Source organism: Rhinopithecus bieti, unplaced genomic scaffold (genome assembly GCF_001698545.2).
Source record: "Rhinopithecus bieti isolate Rb0 unplaced genomic scaffold, ASM169854v2 scaffold_41145, whole genome shotgun sequence".
In the NCBI taxonomy this organism is placed as follows: domain Eukaryota; kingdom Metazoa; phylum Chordata; class Mammalia; order Primates; family Cercopithecidae; genus Rhinopithecus; species Rhinopithecus bieti.
In genome coordinates this window covers 45,819-61,232 of record NW_016817055.1, presented here as the reverse complement: position 1 = coordinate 61,232, position 15,414 = coordinate 45,819, and the positions used below count along the sequence as shown (strand labels likewise).

General features: G+C 38.8%; 1 protein-coding gene across 2 annotated transcripts in view; it reads left to right on the top strand.

Annotated features, from left to right (window-relative positions):
- The window catches only part of RORB (RAR related orphan receptor B), a 191,388-nt gene that overhangs the window by 153,235 nt on the left and 22,739 nt on the right, over positions 1-15,414 (top strand). For both annotated transcript variants that reach the window (XM_017855784.1, XM_017855786.1), the window contains exons 5-7: positions 10,162-10,283; positions 11,672-11,804; positions 14,632-14,739. In XM_017855784.1, coding sequence (XP_017711273.1) covers positions 10,162-10,283; positions 11,672-11,804; positions 14,632-14,739 — 363 coding nt within the window. The remainder of the gene's footprint in view (positions 1-10,161; positions 10,284-11,671; positions 11,805-14,631; positions 14,740-15,414) is intronic.

Genomic DNA, 15,414 nt, shown 5'->3' with positions numbered 1-15,414 from the left:
CTTTCTATCTCAAAAAGGAATTCTTCCAGTTTGGGGCCAGTTTGTCATATTCCTAGAACCCCTATCATGGTTACACCTATAGTATTAACCAGTCTATGGCCAGGAATTTTTGTAGAGGATACCTGGAACCACGGACTCTACAGTTAATCCCTAGGGTTATTTGAATGCATATTTTTTTTTTTTTTTTTTTTTTTTTTTTTTTTTTTGAGACGGAGTCTCCCTCTGTGGACCAGGCTGGAGTGCAGTGGCCGAATCTCAGCTCACTGCAAGCTCCGCCTCCCGGGTTTACGCCATTCTCCTCCCTCAGCCTCCCGACTATCTGGGACTACAGGCACCCACCACCTCGCCCGGCTAGTTTTTTGTATTTTTTTAGTAGAGACGGGGTTTCACCGTGTTAGCCAGGATGGTCTCGATCTCCTGACCTCGTGATCCGCCCATCTTGGCCTCCCAAAGTGCTGGGATTACAGGCTTGAGCCACCGCGCCCGGCCCTGAATGCATATCTTTCTAGATATCCTCTCATAACCCTGCAATGATGGTCTACAATCACCTAATAACATGTGCAGTGCTTCCCCACAACTGCAATAAATGGTAGAATGTATACAAAGCACTTTGTAACCAGCCAGTTTCCAAACAAATATAAATATGATTTACGTCACAAACAACACACACATATATGCTCAATTCAAGTACTCATGGACCTACATATCTACTTATGTACTTATGTACATGTGTGCATATCAGTCACTACATGCTTGTGCCTCTGTTAATACAGTTTTCTCAATGTGCTAGCAATTCACTAGATTACATTAATCTTCTAAAGCACCTTTTTTATTTTGAGTTGAAATTGTGCAAAATTTATCTTCCTCAGTGTATTTCTCCTGGAGATAACTAGTTTGGGATCACATTTTGTCTTAGAATTCAGAACCTCGAAAGAAGATTCTAGAATCTTCTTTCAACAACAACAACAACAAATGTTACTGAGAAGCTACTGGAAAGCCAACTCCATTTTATACATTCAATTTCAAAAGCCATAGTAATCATAAAATCTTCTACAGTAAGCAGAAGGAAAGGAGATTTCAGGAGGTTCTGCCTGTGACTTGGAGGAGTAGGAAATGTTTCTGTTTATGAAGTGACCTCAGAATCAGCCCCTAATGACAGTTTCCACATTGAATTGTATTTCAAGATGTTATACTGCAGAGAAGCCATACTTTTAAGGCATTGCAAGCTTTGACATTGGCTCTCAGAGCTCTGAATTACTTTTCCACTGGTGGGGGTGAATGTATTAGCCACATTTTCAAGCACCCATTTTTAGAAGAGTTGGTAAGGGTTAAAATACCACATGGGCTATGGAACACAGAAATGCCAATTGATCACAAGGTTGATGGAGATTAGTATACTCTGGTGTGATTACCATGGTATGCAACCAATTTAACGGGTGCTCTCTGCTAACCAATACAGGATTTATTTCTGTGATGTTTGCAAATGTGGGGAAACCTGCTGGAAACTGTCCCAGCTGGAAAAAAAATTTTTGTTTGTTTTATTTTATTTTTTGTTTAGGCTTTCTCTTGACAACATAATCTTATTACTGAGGAGACTGAATTTGCTGTTTATGTTTGAGGCATGTTTACGAGGCCTCTTGAGGAACTGCTATGTGGTTTTCAGCGAGGTTTGTTCTGGAACAATTTGACACAATAAGGAACCATAAAAACCCACTATTTTAAAGCATTAGTCAATTAAGTGCATTATTTAAATTACCAATGTACTTTTTAAAATTTAGGGTGTTTGAAAATATAAAAATGGCCTCCAAAGATTACCTCTAAATTAGTTCTTCGAAAGGTCAGAAATGAATTGACTAAACCTCCAAAAGGGTGGCGAGGTGGGGGAGAGATTGCATCTGTTTAAATTAACAATCAATCCATATGTCAACAAAATTCAAATGGTGAAAATCAATCCTAGTGATGGCCCTGAGCAATTTTCATAATGAGGTTTCATCATCTGTGACCCATTTGTTGTCCTTTGGTAGCGTGTGGAGGTGCAGTTTTTGAGGAGACTAAAGGAAGATTTTCATGGCCTCTGGATTGTGCTGTTTTGGTTTGTCCTATCTAAGACTCTTCAAGTGCTTTTAAGCCTGTAAACCGTACTCTCACCCTCTGTAACTCTGCAAGGCTTCTCCCTCATGCGTCAAAACAAAGAAAATTCTCACGTCGGCCGGGCACCGCAGCTCATGCCTATAATCCCAGCACTTTGGGAGGCCGAGGGGGGTGGATCACATGAGGTCAGGAGTTTGAGACCGGTCTGGCCAACATGGAGAAACCCTGTCTCCACTAAAAATACAAAAATCATCCAGGTGTGGTGGCATATGCCTGTAATCCCAGCTTCTTGGGAGGCTGAGGCAGGAGAATTGCTTGAACCTGAGAGGTGGAGGTTGCAGTGAGCCAAGATCGCGCCACTGCACTTCAGCCTGGGTGACAGAGCGGGACTCCACCTCAAAATAATTGGAAGAAAATTCTCATGTAGCCTCTCCAGACTCAAGTTGTCAAGCTTCATACAGCACTTAGAAAACATCGCTGATGCCAAATCCTCTTGCAGATGGAGGATCAAACCCCAAAAAATGGAGTTAGATAGGTTAAGCGACTTCCCCAAATGCACAAACTAAAAGACTGAAAGGGGCCATGTTGACTTCCTTGGTCTTACTATGTAACTCCCTTAAAACTCATCAACTGCAGGACATTTAAGTAAATTAGTCTTTCTGATTGTTCTGTGAAGGAGATCTTTTACTGTAAAAGTTCACTTTTAAATGTAATCTTTTTATAATAGATTCTTTCTCAATTTCGTCACCCGATTTCAAGAAAGGAAACTCTAATTTCCCAAAAATTAGACACACACTTGCAATACAGCAAAATGCTTGTGATCCAAAACAGCTTTCTGTTGTTAAATAAAGAAAGCACCCTCTTAGATAGTTAACTTGTTTTTGCTGCTTGTGCTTTTTTTCCCCGCTTTGGATATACTCTGTTTAAACACAAATGCTATGTAGATTCTTTCGGCTTTACTTCCTGCTTTCTTACCTTCTATTAGAAAATGCTGTCTTACTTGAAGCCAGGCACGGTGGCTCACTTTGGGAGGCTGAGGCAGGCAAATCACCTGAGGCCAGGAGTTCAAGACCAGACTGGCCAACATGGTGTAAACCTCCTCTATACTAAAAGATACAAAAATTAGCCAGGTGTGGTGGCTCGTGCCTGTAGTCCCAGCTAGCTGCAACACAGAGAAAGGAGAATCCCTTAAGCCAGGTAGACAGAGGTTGCAGTGAACCAAGGTGGCACCACTGCACTCCAGCCAAGCGACAGAGCATGACTCCAACTCAAAAGAAAAAAAAAATGCTATCTTACTTCAGCTTCCTAAAATTTGAGAAAATGTTAATTACTTTATTAATCTATTCATTCGGTTTTTGCCCAGCTATTACTATTACTTGCATTAATCTGATTTTTTAATTTTTTTCCATTTCATAGTTTATTGAATTGTATTTTATTATATTTTTATCGTTTTTAAAAGTTAACAGCATAATCTTACATTTTGTCAACATATTTTTTTCTGAAGAACTCTAGGAGCAAATTGGTCTTAGAATATTCAGGTCTGCATGAAGTAAAAATCAGTTATGCCATTCTCTGATATGTGAGTTGGCAACAGAATTTGCATGTAAAGGAGACTGAAAGCTATCCTGATTAATTGAGGAGGAAGTAATGAGTGGTTGGACCATGAACTGAGCCAACAAATAAGTTATAAATTATTGATGCTCCCAATTTCTGCTTAAAAAAATTAAGGAAACGAAATTCTAAATCTACTAGTCTTCCTTTGAATCTAGAGAACACTAATAGATTGCTGTTTTAAGCTTAAATATATTGATGGTTTTATTCTGACAGCAGAATTCTATTTATGCTAAAAATAACCATCTCTAGGGATTAGAAAAATCAGAAAGGTCTTTAAATGACATTGTCTTTTCTGACATTGCCATCAGTGACAAACCACTAGACTTGTTCTATCTAATGACAGAAAACAAAACTGGCAGTCTGTTTTGAAAAGGAAAACGTGTGTGCATTTGGTTAAATGTTTCACCTTTCAACCAACTGTTTTTATATGTTTTAGTTACCACCTAAGAGCACAGATTCTAAGAAATCTTGATATTATGAAAACCTAAAGTAGGCACTTAAAACATGCCTTGAGCAAGTCCATAGAGATATCCTGCCACTAATTCAAAGTGAATCCCCTAAGAATTCCATTTTCACACTAGTAGTATAAACTAAACAGAGAATTCAGTGGTACTCTAGATCCTTAAGGCAAGTGACAAATTAAAAATTCATTAATCACTTCGATTGAGGCTGAGATACGGTACTTTAGGAAGAATACTTAAAACTTTAAAATAAAATAAAAAAAAAGTCCCTTGTGGAGAAAAATGAATAGAGGGTATAGTTCTCCAGGAAGAAACCATTCTTTCTCATGAGGAAGAAAAAATGGAGGGAGGAAGCGGGGGTAGAGAATTAGGAAGTTCAGGAGCAACACCCTCTAGCGCTATATATAGCTCTGAGTCTCAGCTTTCTCGCGTTGGTGCAGTTGGGCCTCGGGTGCTCTTGGCAATAACACTGAAAGCAGCAGTTTTTAAAGATATACTCAACTTTCCCCACTCCCAGGATGTGGGATTCTAATGAAACTACCCGTGCAATCCGTATCTGAGACACCGTAGCCTTTGGAGAGCGCCATTTGCTGAAATGTCTCGTGAAGCTAAAATAAGCCGCTTTGGTGGAAAAAAACCCGCTGAATGGTTGAAATCAGAGCTGCAGAAGGTCACTTGCTATTTTAGTAGCTGCAAGCTGGTCCTTATTTTATAACATCACAGTTATAAACAAGACATTGTCACCTTGCTTGTCAGTTTACTTCTTTCTCACCAAAATAAGCAGAGGTAGCCCTTTTTCTTTCTACATAGAATTAGGTAATTTGGATGACTTGTTTCCAAACTTTGCTTAACTATGTGGATCAATATGTAAGAGAAGTTATTTTTCATGTATTTCTTTAAACATTGCTTCAAAATATTATTCTTACACCTTTTTACATCGTCTGATATAATTGACCTTTTAAAACTCTATTTACCTGCCTGTATAAACCTTATCACGCACATCTCAATCATGCTGTAGATCCTTACATTGGACTTTCTTCTTTGATTTATTAATAGATCACAATGAAGAGTATTGAGAATGGGATAGGATATGTAGAAGTCCTTTACAGACTCAGGGAAAGACGGAGAGAGAGAGAGAGAGAGAGCGAGAAAGGAGACTCAACTAATTTCTAGGATTATTTGGATACAGTCCATTTGCAAATGAAGGAAGGAGGTTAGTTCCAGCCCCAGGGTTCTATAATTACTGCACACACTATTGAGAATTACCATCAATTTTATTGTAGTTTTCCCTTCAAAAATTTAATTTCTCTCTTCTTATTGCCCACATCAAAAGTAAAGATTACCCTTAAGACTTCTAGGGAGGTGTGACAATTTTAACAATATTTTAAAATATTTTTTCATCAAAGTGATGCAGAAGTATATTTACCTATATCAATTATTTTAACACTTTCTAAGACTTTTTTTTATTTGAATCACACATTGCCATTTCTATCCCATAAAGTTGCTTAATATATAAAGTTACAAATTATGTTAATTGAATATAAATCTTGGATTCAAATAAGCCTTCCATGAAGAATAGTATCAGGGCCAAAGTTGAAAACAAAACAGCAGTTTTGCGGAGGGGAGGTTTTACGTGTTTATACATATGATAATATAGAAGGGAAAGGAAGAGAAAGAGAGAAAGTGATAGCAAGTGATTGTTCATGAAATTAACAAATAGAAAATGAGGAATGTGGACTTAATATTAACCTGTAATACACACCCAATTTTTCCTTGCCTGCATCAATGTTCACTTTTTCCTTATCGTGATTAAAAGGAATGACTGGACAGACTGAGCATATACAATTGTTTTTTCTTTCCTCTACGTGATTATATTAACTATCAAAGCAGCCCACATACTCTTAGTAAACTGAACAAACCTCTGTCTCACTGAACACATGTAGGGAATCTTAACTACTAAAAAGATGTAGCTGCATTTTCATTACAAGTTTTCTTTCACACCCACTTAAGAATTCTCCAGCCTCATCCCTGGTCTGAGGAATCGCAGAGCATAGAGTTCGTGTGCATCTCCTTTGGAGGTGGTGGAATTTCCCATCAGTTAGTTATCTGGGCAATATTCCTGTTGGACTTACTATTCCAGCACAGAGCATGCTGACTTCTTCTTCGACATGTACCATCTGCAGCCCAAGCCAGTCAAAGAATCCAACAAAAACTGAGCTGAAAACAGCTGCAATCCAAGTTAGGGTAACGGATGAAGGATGTGAGATTGCCCAGAAAGATTCCATATCCTCTGCTCTTTTACCTCAGTCTCTTTTGTCTGGACTTTCTCATGTGGCTGGTCCCTAGAGAGGACTACATTTACTTTTACGTTTTCTACTTTTCCAAGCAAGGACTCTTGAAAGTTCCTTTGGCTCCCAACAGGAACTTTGCATACTGTATTCATTGTCTCTCCTTTGGCCTTTCTTTTTAAATCCTTCTCTTTTCACAACTGCAGACTCTCAGTCTAAGCAAACCATCTCCTTGGACATTCAAGCATCTTTCTAATTGACAGAATGAGCCCTCCAGCCTTGCTCCCATGAGACTAAGTCTAGCTGTACCGTGTCTTGTATCAACCTGAGATTTGAGAGGGTCAAGTTGGTTTTTGCATGTGGCTCACCTCTGCACTGCAGAACAGTGAGAGAAAGTGGGGGAGGAATGTGTCTGCAATTGCTGCTACTGTGCTTTTGCCTTCATTGCCATTCATAATAAGCCTTATGCTCAAAAGAGATTTGACTTGTATTTCCCACCACAAGGATATGGAAAATAATTTTGTCTGCTTACCATTTGACTTCAAAGCCATCTGAGTGCTTAGGCTTTAAGATCATCAAACAAAGGATCAATCTTAACTCTTACAAGTCCTTTGCGAAATAAAGCAGACAATTGAAGGAAGAAAGAAGGGATGGACGGATCATCTTCAGCATTATCTTCCCTAACTCAACACTGGTTGAGCACCTACTGTATTTAATATTTTCTCTCAGTGCCACATCTGCTGGTCCCATGTATTCTCCTTCAAAATTGTCTTGAATCTAGCTCCTCCACTCCACCTCTGTCATTATGACCTAGTCCAGACCTTCCTCAGAGCTTGCCTGAATTCTCGCAACAGCCTGATTAATTTCATGTACTCACTAATGCCATCCCATCTTTACCATGACCAAAGTCACCTTTCTAAAACAAAAACCAAGGCCAGGCGTGGTGGCTCACGCCAGCAATCCCAACACTTTGGGAAGCCAAGGAGCTGTAATCACAGCTACTCGGGAGGCTGAGGCACGAGAATAGCTTGAACCTGGGAGGTGGAGGTTGCAGTGAGCCAAGGTCGTGCCACTGCTCTCCAGCCAGGGCAACAGAGTGAGACTTGATCTCAAAAAAAGAAAAAAGAAAAAGAAAGGAAAAGAATAGAAAAGCCAAAATCTTTGTTTTTTAATCTGTACCTTGACCTGATATAGAGTACCTTCTCAAAAATATTTGGTCAATGAATATATGAAAGCATTATGCTGGGATCTGCTATCCAGTTCTTGAAAAGCTCATAATCTTGAAGGGTGTGGGACAAACATAGGGATTCAAATAACCACAGTAGGAGTCTCACTGGAACAAGGGCTCAATTAAGGCAGAATCAAAGTGTGATGGCAGCCAGCCCTTCTTCCTGAGGACATGGTTGGCAGGGAAACTTTCACCAGGCATGGCCATCCGGGTTGAGTCCTGAAGCATGCACGTGGATTTAATTTCCTATTTCCTTAGCCTTCTCACGTATTTATTGTACCTACCCTTCCTCATAAACCATAGACTCCTATATTTTGATATCAGAAGGCCAGAGAATTCTTAAGCTTCGGCCAACAGTTCCAGGCAGATATCATAAAGGAACAGAGAGTTTTTCATAATACAATTGTGAGTGGCAATGATTGTCTTGTTTATAAACCTTGAAGCCTGTAAATTACCAACACATCAGCATGTCTTTGAAGATGAAAACAAACTACACCAAGAAGATAATAGTTTGAAAACTATAAAGCTATAAAATCTTTTGTTATCATTATATACCTACTGGAGAGCAAATATGTTTTCTAGATTCTAAGCAATTAGACTGCCCCAGTGAAATTGAAAAATGATGAGCCATGACATACCAATCTATTTTAATATGATGGATAGAGGAATTTTTATCCTTTTTATACTGTAGAAGAATGTTCAATAAAACTTCGAATACAGGATTTTCTAAAGAAAGGATTTTGTAATATCATGAGCAATCCAAGTCTTGAAATGCTCAATGCTGAACCCGAGAGTAGAACTATCGTCAGAAGTTAGCATTTGGTAGCATCTTCTACATGTATTATTTTATTTTGATTGAAAAACTCTAATAAATATTGAAATATCTTCCTTCAGTAGGATGGATTGCAGAATTAAATATATCCCCTGAATTTTATCTCCACTGGAGTCATCATATTGCTCCCCTGATGACAAACTATGTAGACTGTCCTAATAAGGATAACGGTGGCTACCATTTATTCAGTGTTTCCAATGTGCCAGGTGATGGTCTATAGGAGATTTTTATTTAGAAAATTTATTAGAAGCTTAAGTTTACAAATTTTTGTTCTCTACATCACTAAAATGTAATTTACTTCATACCCTGTACACCAGAAGCTGAGTGAGATAGAAAGGAGACACCCAAATGCTGCTTTGAGGGCTGTCCTGGAGAAATGGGGCTGGCCGTTTAGAAAGAACAGAACTTACGTGTGAAATGGCACAACCCGAAATACAAGAAAAGTTTATTTTCAACTAGCAGGTGGGATTACAAGGGACCGCCTCCTAGCTCTAGCCGCCTTCAGGGGACTCACAGCAGGCTGGTTTTGCTTTGTTTTGCTTTGTTTTTGAGACGGAGTCTCGCTCTGTCACCCAGACTGGAGTGCAGTGGTGCGACCTCCACCTCCCAGGTTCAAGCGATTCTCCTGCCTCAGCCTCCTGAGTAGCTGGGATTACAGGAGTGTGCCACCACGCCTGGCTAATTTTTTGTGTGTTTTTTTAGTCGAGATGGGGTTTCACCGTGTTGACCAGGAGGTCTCGATCTCCCACAGCAGGCTTTTATAAAGGACAGCTCTCCCCTTTTATCTGGTTCTATTGCTCAACTTTCATGTCTCAAAACCCAAAATGATTGGTATTTAAGATACAACGTGAAATACAACTGAATTGAGATAAACTGCCCAAAACTGTGCTTGCTACTAATTTTTGTGAATATAATCATTTAATCATTTTAAACTTTTAAAAGAAAAGGTTATTATGTAAAAAATTAAAAAAGAGAATATAGTGGTCCCTATGACCCAATTCCAATCATTATCAACTCATAAGCCAATATCGTGTTGTGTCTACCACCTCTCCTATTATTATGTCAGATGTTTACATTGCCCCAAAGTCAAATCTACAAAAATATTATCAGAAAATGTAATTTCTTTCCTTGTCCCTGCATTCTATTCCCTATTTCCTCTATACATAGGCTTTCTTTTAGTTTATTCTTTAATGCTTCCTTTTAAAACATATATAGGCAAATAAATTTATATTTTAATGCCCCCTTTCTGAGATAAACAATAGGGTTCTAGTGCTTTTCAAAATATTTTAAAGTGTTTTGGTGTACAAGTGTTAAGACTGTTAGTTGACTTTCAAGCCCAAAAGCAAGAAATATGATAATTTTATGTCTTTTTTATAAATAAATACCTTTGAATGGTTTACAACTTATAAAACCCCTAAGTTGTGATCAAAAGATCTGGAGGAAAGCAGTAAATTTTGATTAAAATACTGAAAGTTGAAAAAAGGCAATAAAGAGTTTGTCTGAAGATTTTAAGATAGAGAGCAATGTTAAAGACACTTTAATACAGTTGGAGTATCTCCAAAAGGCATTCTTATAGTAAACACATTAAAAGCTAATGAGCAGAGTGATTTTATTCACAAAACTTTGACTTGATATCTTTTCTCACAGATCGAATTGCACAGAACATCATTAAGTCCCATTTGGAGACATGTCAATACACCATGGAAGAGCTGCACCAGCTGGCGTGGCAGACCCACACCTACGAAGAAATTAAAGCTTATCAAAGCAAGGTACTCTGGGCAACCATGAGAAAGTTTTTCTGTGATTACCCTATTGCTGTCTTGCTCAAACTCAGCACTATTGGCACGTTGCGCTGGGCAATTCTTTTCTGTAAGGGCATCCTGCAAATGATTCGATACTTACCAGCATCCCTGGCTCTACCCACTAGATGTGGCATCGCCCTCACACACACTTGTGACAACCAGAAATGTCTCCAGATACTGCCACCTGTTTCCAAGGAGGCAAAACTACCCTGATTGAAAACCACTGCCCTATGTGAGTGACTACAGAGACTGTGCCTTCATCAAATGACTTTAGAACATCTCTTGGTGACTTCTTGGGTGGAGGCAAGAAGCAGGAGCAATGTAATAATCACAATAGTTGTAACTGTCACAAACTTACACAACAAATATATAGAACAAAGCTTTCTAAATTTTTTTCTTGCCCTACATGTTAAAAAGAGTCCAAAAAAAAGGAACAACTCATCCCGTATTTTTATAATTACACTATGTTATTTCTTTGGATTTATTGAAGAAGTTTTAAGAGGAATTTATTGTTGTTTTCAGCATTTACATTATATTACTTTGGGATAGAGATCCCCAATTACAAAATCTACCAGTAGATGAAACTTTAATAAAATATACAAGTGTGCGTATATCTAAATAAATGTTTACAATATGCTGATTTTCTCCACCAGAACAATTAAATCTTAGTATTTTATATAAATAGGGAAACAAAGGTATTGCGTTGCTATGGTCAATACAAATTAGAATTAACACATTTCAAAAAATAACCTGAGGACTAAAATATATCTGGGGGATTCTATTGAACTTAGGAGAATGATTTGATTTGATATAATGCCCTTTTCCTCAGAATTCTTTTATGCCGAAAACAATCTTTGTAGGTCTGGAAAAAAGACACAACATAAAAATATTACAAATTTAGTGTCCATCAGGTACCCATGAAAACGACGTCATGGAAGCCTGTGAATGAAACCGCTATCCCTCAATGCAAAGCTTTGCTTTTTGTATTAATAGTATGTAAAAATAGATTTGTTATTTTCTTTACAAACTCAGGCTTCGTTTAGGTGAGAAGGAGGAAAAGGAGGAAAAAAATAGTAAAGAAAATAACAAAGCTATCCTTACATACTATAAACAATGTTGCTATTATTTCAGCCTCAGTACTTTGATCATTTTGGCCTACTGAGGTCCAAACAGGTCAAAATGTTATCTCAGGGAAAAATAAATAAAAGTAGTGTCCTCTTTTTTTAAAGGAATCATATAAATTCCCTCCTTGGGCCCCAACTGACAGGTAAGCACCAGGAAGGCAAATCTGAGTGTTCTGTTGACTCTCCATACGTCGTTCGCCCTATTTACATTGTGCGTCTTCTCTCCTGAAGTCCAGGGAAGCACTGTGGCAACAATGTGCCATCCAGATCACTCACGCCATCCAATACGTGGTGGAGTTTGCAAAGCGGATAACAGGCTTCATGGAGCTCTGTCAAAATGATCAAATTCTACTTCTGAAGTCAGGTAAGCAAGAAGATTCATGGGGGGCCTATTTCAGATAAGGATGTGGTCAGCCCTCAGCACTGTGTTGGTTCTAGAAAATCCTCCTTCCGATATGCAGCTCATTTCTACCACCCACATTGTCAGCCAACTCCCCGAGGAAACGCTCAGTAATAAAAATGCCCTGATACTCATTCAGTTCCCCTTTGAAGTCAAATACAATTTTGCTTATTGAAAGTGGAGCTATTAATTGCGGAGGTTGAGATACACAGCTTGACAGGCAGTGCAAGTAATTAGCGTGTCAAGGTGGCTGAATTGCTGAGCTGGCGCTAAAATGTACTCCTTGCCTTCTGTGAAAGGAAAAAAAAAAATGCAGGCTAGCTGAGTTCTGCCTCTGTGGTCATTTCCAATCATTTTAATGAGGATTGCCTGCAGCCAGTATACACCAGGAGAAACTCCACGGTACTCTAATCTTTCCCTACCCTTCCCTCACACACTCTCTGACACACACAATTTTAATGGAAGTAGCTCAAGAAACTCTGCATATGATTGACTTTGCAGATGTTATTACCAAACAGGAAAAAGAAATTATTTGTCTTTCTTGGGCCCCTTTGAAAATAGAAAATAAGAACCACGATGGTGTTTATGTGAATTTTCATAGTCCTAGGCCATGATAATAATAGTAACATACTCATATGTAAAATAACATACATATATGTTTATGTTTCCCTATGACATCTCAAGTAATCTTGTGAGATCTATATTATTATTTCCATCTTACAGAGGAGGAGGAAAAGATTCAGAGAAGTGAAGATCTATGTTCAATATTACAAAACCAGTACACGGCAAAGTTGGCATTTGAACTTGGGCCAAATATAACTGTTATTCTAAGATATTGCTGCTTCTTTACCCAATGACGCTAGCTGATGAAAACCTAGACTGAAGTGCCAACTTGATGTACCAGTCATCTAAACCACTGCAAAATTTAACTAAAACAACAGGAATTATTTATTTTCTCTCAAAGCTACAATTTGGGCAGGACTCAGCAGGAATGACCTTGTCTCCGCTCCATGTGGCATTCACTGAGTCAGTTCAGCTGAGGGCAGAGGAATCCACTTTCAAATTGGCTCATTCACATGGCTGATGAGTTGTGCTGGTTGACAGCCTGGAACTGGGCTGGGGGCCTCAGTTCCTCTCCATGTGAGACCCTCCATAGACTGCTTGGACTTGCTCACAACATAATCACTATGCTCCAAAAGCTAGCACCCCAAGAGAACAAGGCAGAAATGCATAGACTTTTCTAACTTAACTTCAGAAAACAAAATATTGTTATTTCCATTATATACCATCAGTCATGAAGGCCCACCCAGATTTAAGGACAGGAGACATGGATTCCACTACTTGATAGGGGAGTGGTAAGGTCCTAGAAAACATATGGGATGGAAGATATTTTTTCTGATCCTCTTTGAAAAGTGAAATCTGCCACACTTGATATGTGACCTTGAGCTAAACTCTCTAGATAGCGGTTTCTTCATTTGTAAAATAAAGAGATGGACTAGAAACAATGAATTCCAAACTCAGAATTGCATCAACAACATCAAAGGTGACTATTGACAGTTCAGAGACATGGGCACCGTGAGTCCCATGGAATCCAAATCTCCCGGAGGGGAACCCAGTTCACTGTATCTCTAACTAACACTCAGATATAGCCAATCCATGGGCTGACATTTGGGAACCACTGAACCATATAATCTTTAACATCTCTACCTGGTGTAAAAATGTTGACTCTAGTCAAAAAGGTAGGCCTCGCGTAACTCCTCCATAAAATAGGGCTCATAAACTCATCTGAAATAGTTACTGTAAGGAGCAAAGATAAAAAATGAATGTAAGAGGCCAAAGAAAGTTCCTTCCATTGTGTAGCTACTCAATAAATGGTACCCATCTACTGTGTGTGTCAGAAAAGCATTCCTTCAATTAATACTTGCAAATCCTCCCCATGTATAAGCCTCTATGCTAGGTGACATACCAAAGACAAGCAGAGAGAAATCAGCAAACATATTTACAGCAAAGGAAATAAAACAGAGACACAAAGATAAAGTGGTGGCCTAAGACAGGTACCAAAGTTGTAGGCTAATCACCAGTATGATGCTCTCATGCAAATCTGTGGCTGCTGAGTCTGGCTGTTAACTTCAACTACACTATGGGGCAAAAGTCCATTTCTCCAAAACATGGAGAAGCTATGCAGCAGTATTTCCTCAGGATGTTAATAGTGCTCAAAGGGAAAAACAATGGTAGTAAACAAATTCATTCAATAAATATTTACTTAGCAACTACTATGTGCCAGAAACTTTTCTTGGTCCTGGAGATGCAAGAGTGAATACAATAATCATGGCTGCCTATCACTGCAGACAAAATTCTTGCTCTCATTTCATCAATTGCGAATTCAAGAATCGAACTAGCTTCAATATTAGTCAAAAAATAGAGAGAAATTTATTTTCAACAAGTAATGTCACTGCCCTCCAGCTTAGCCACCTGTAAAATATATTTTCTCCTTAATTCTTCATGTAAGTATCAAGAAAACTTTATTTCTACCATATTAAGTTGGTGCAAATATATTAGGTTTTTGCCATTACTTTCAATGGCAAAACTGCAATTATTTTGCACCAACCTAATAGTTATTTTAGGGGAAGGAACTTAAGGGATTTCTGCAGGTGTGTGCCTGTGTGTCTGTATGTGTCTCTCTGTGTGTTTTAAAGTTCTTGAAAGTCTCTTAGCTATATGCAGTAATAACTTCTTATTACTGGATATATATGTATATTTTACTTTATTTTATTTTATTTTTTACTCATAGGTTGCTTGGAAGTGGTTTTAGTGAGAATGTGCCGTGCCTTCAACCCATTAAACAACACTGTTCTGTTTGAAGGAAAATATGGAGGAATGCAAATGTTCAAAGCCTTAGGTAAGTTTCCCTTTGATGAGGACACAATTTTATTAGCTACCATCAGTTTCTCCACTTAGATTGAAATTGGCAAATGAAATGCCTTGATTCTTTGATGTGAACCAGTATCTCATTATTCAATAAGGGATGGACCAGGTGAGCTTCTAATTCAGGCGAGCCTCTCCTGATCTTGTAACTGTGGCCTCCAATACAAAAGAAAGAGAGAACTGAGGACCCTCCTGAAAACAACCCTATTGAGACGTGGGCATGGTGGCTCACGCCTGTAATCCCAACTACTCAGGAGGCTGAGGCAAGAGAATCGCTTGAACACAGGAGGCGGAGGTTGCTGTGAGCCGAGATCATGCCACTGCACTCCAGCTTGTGTGACAGAGCAAGACTCCATCTCACATAAACAAAATAAGTAAATAAAATTAGCCGGGCATGTGACACACACCTGTAGTCCCAGGTAGTTAGGAGGCCGAGGCAGGAAGATTGCTTGATCCTGGGAGATGGAGGCTACAGTGAGTCACCTTCACACCACTGCACTACAGCCTGGGTGACAAAGCGAGACCCTATAAAAAAAAAAAAAAAGAAAGAAAGAAGGAGGGAAGGCAGGAAGGAAAAAAAGAAAGAGAAAGAAAGGAAGGAAGGAAGGAAGGAAGGAAGGAAGGAAGGAAGGAAGGAAGGAAGGAAGGA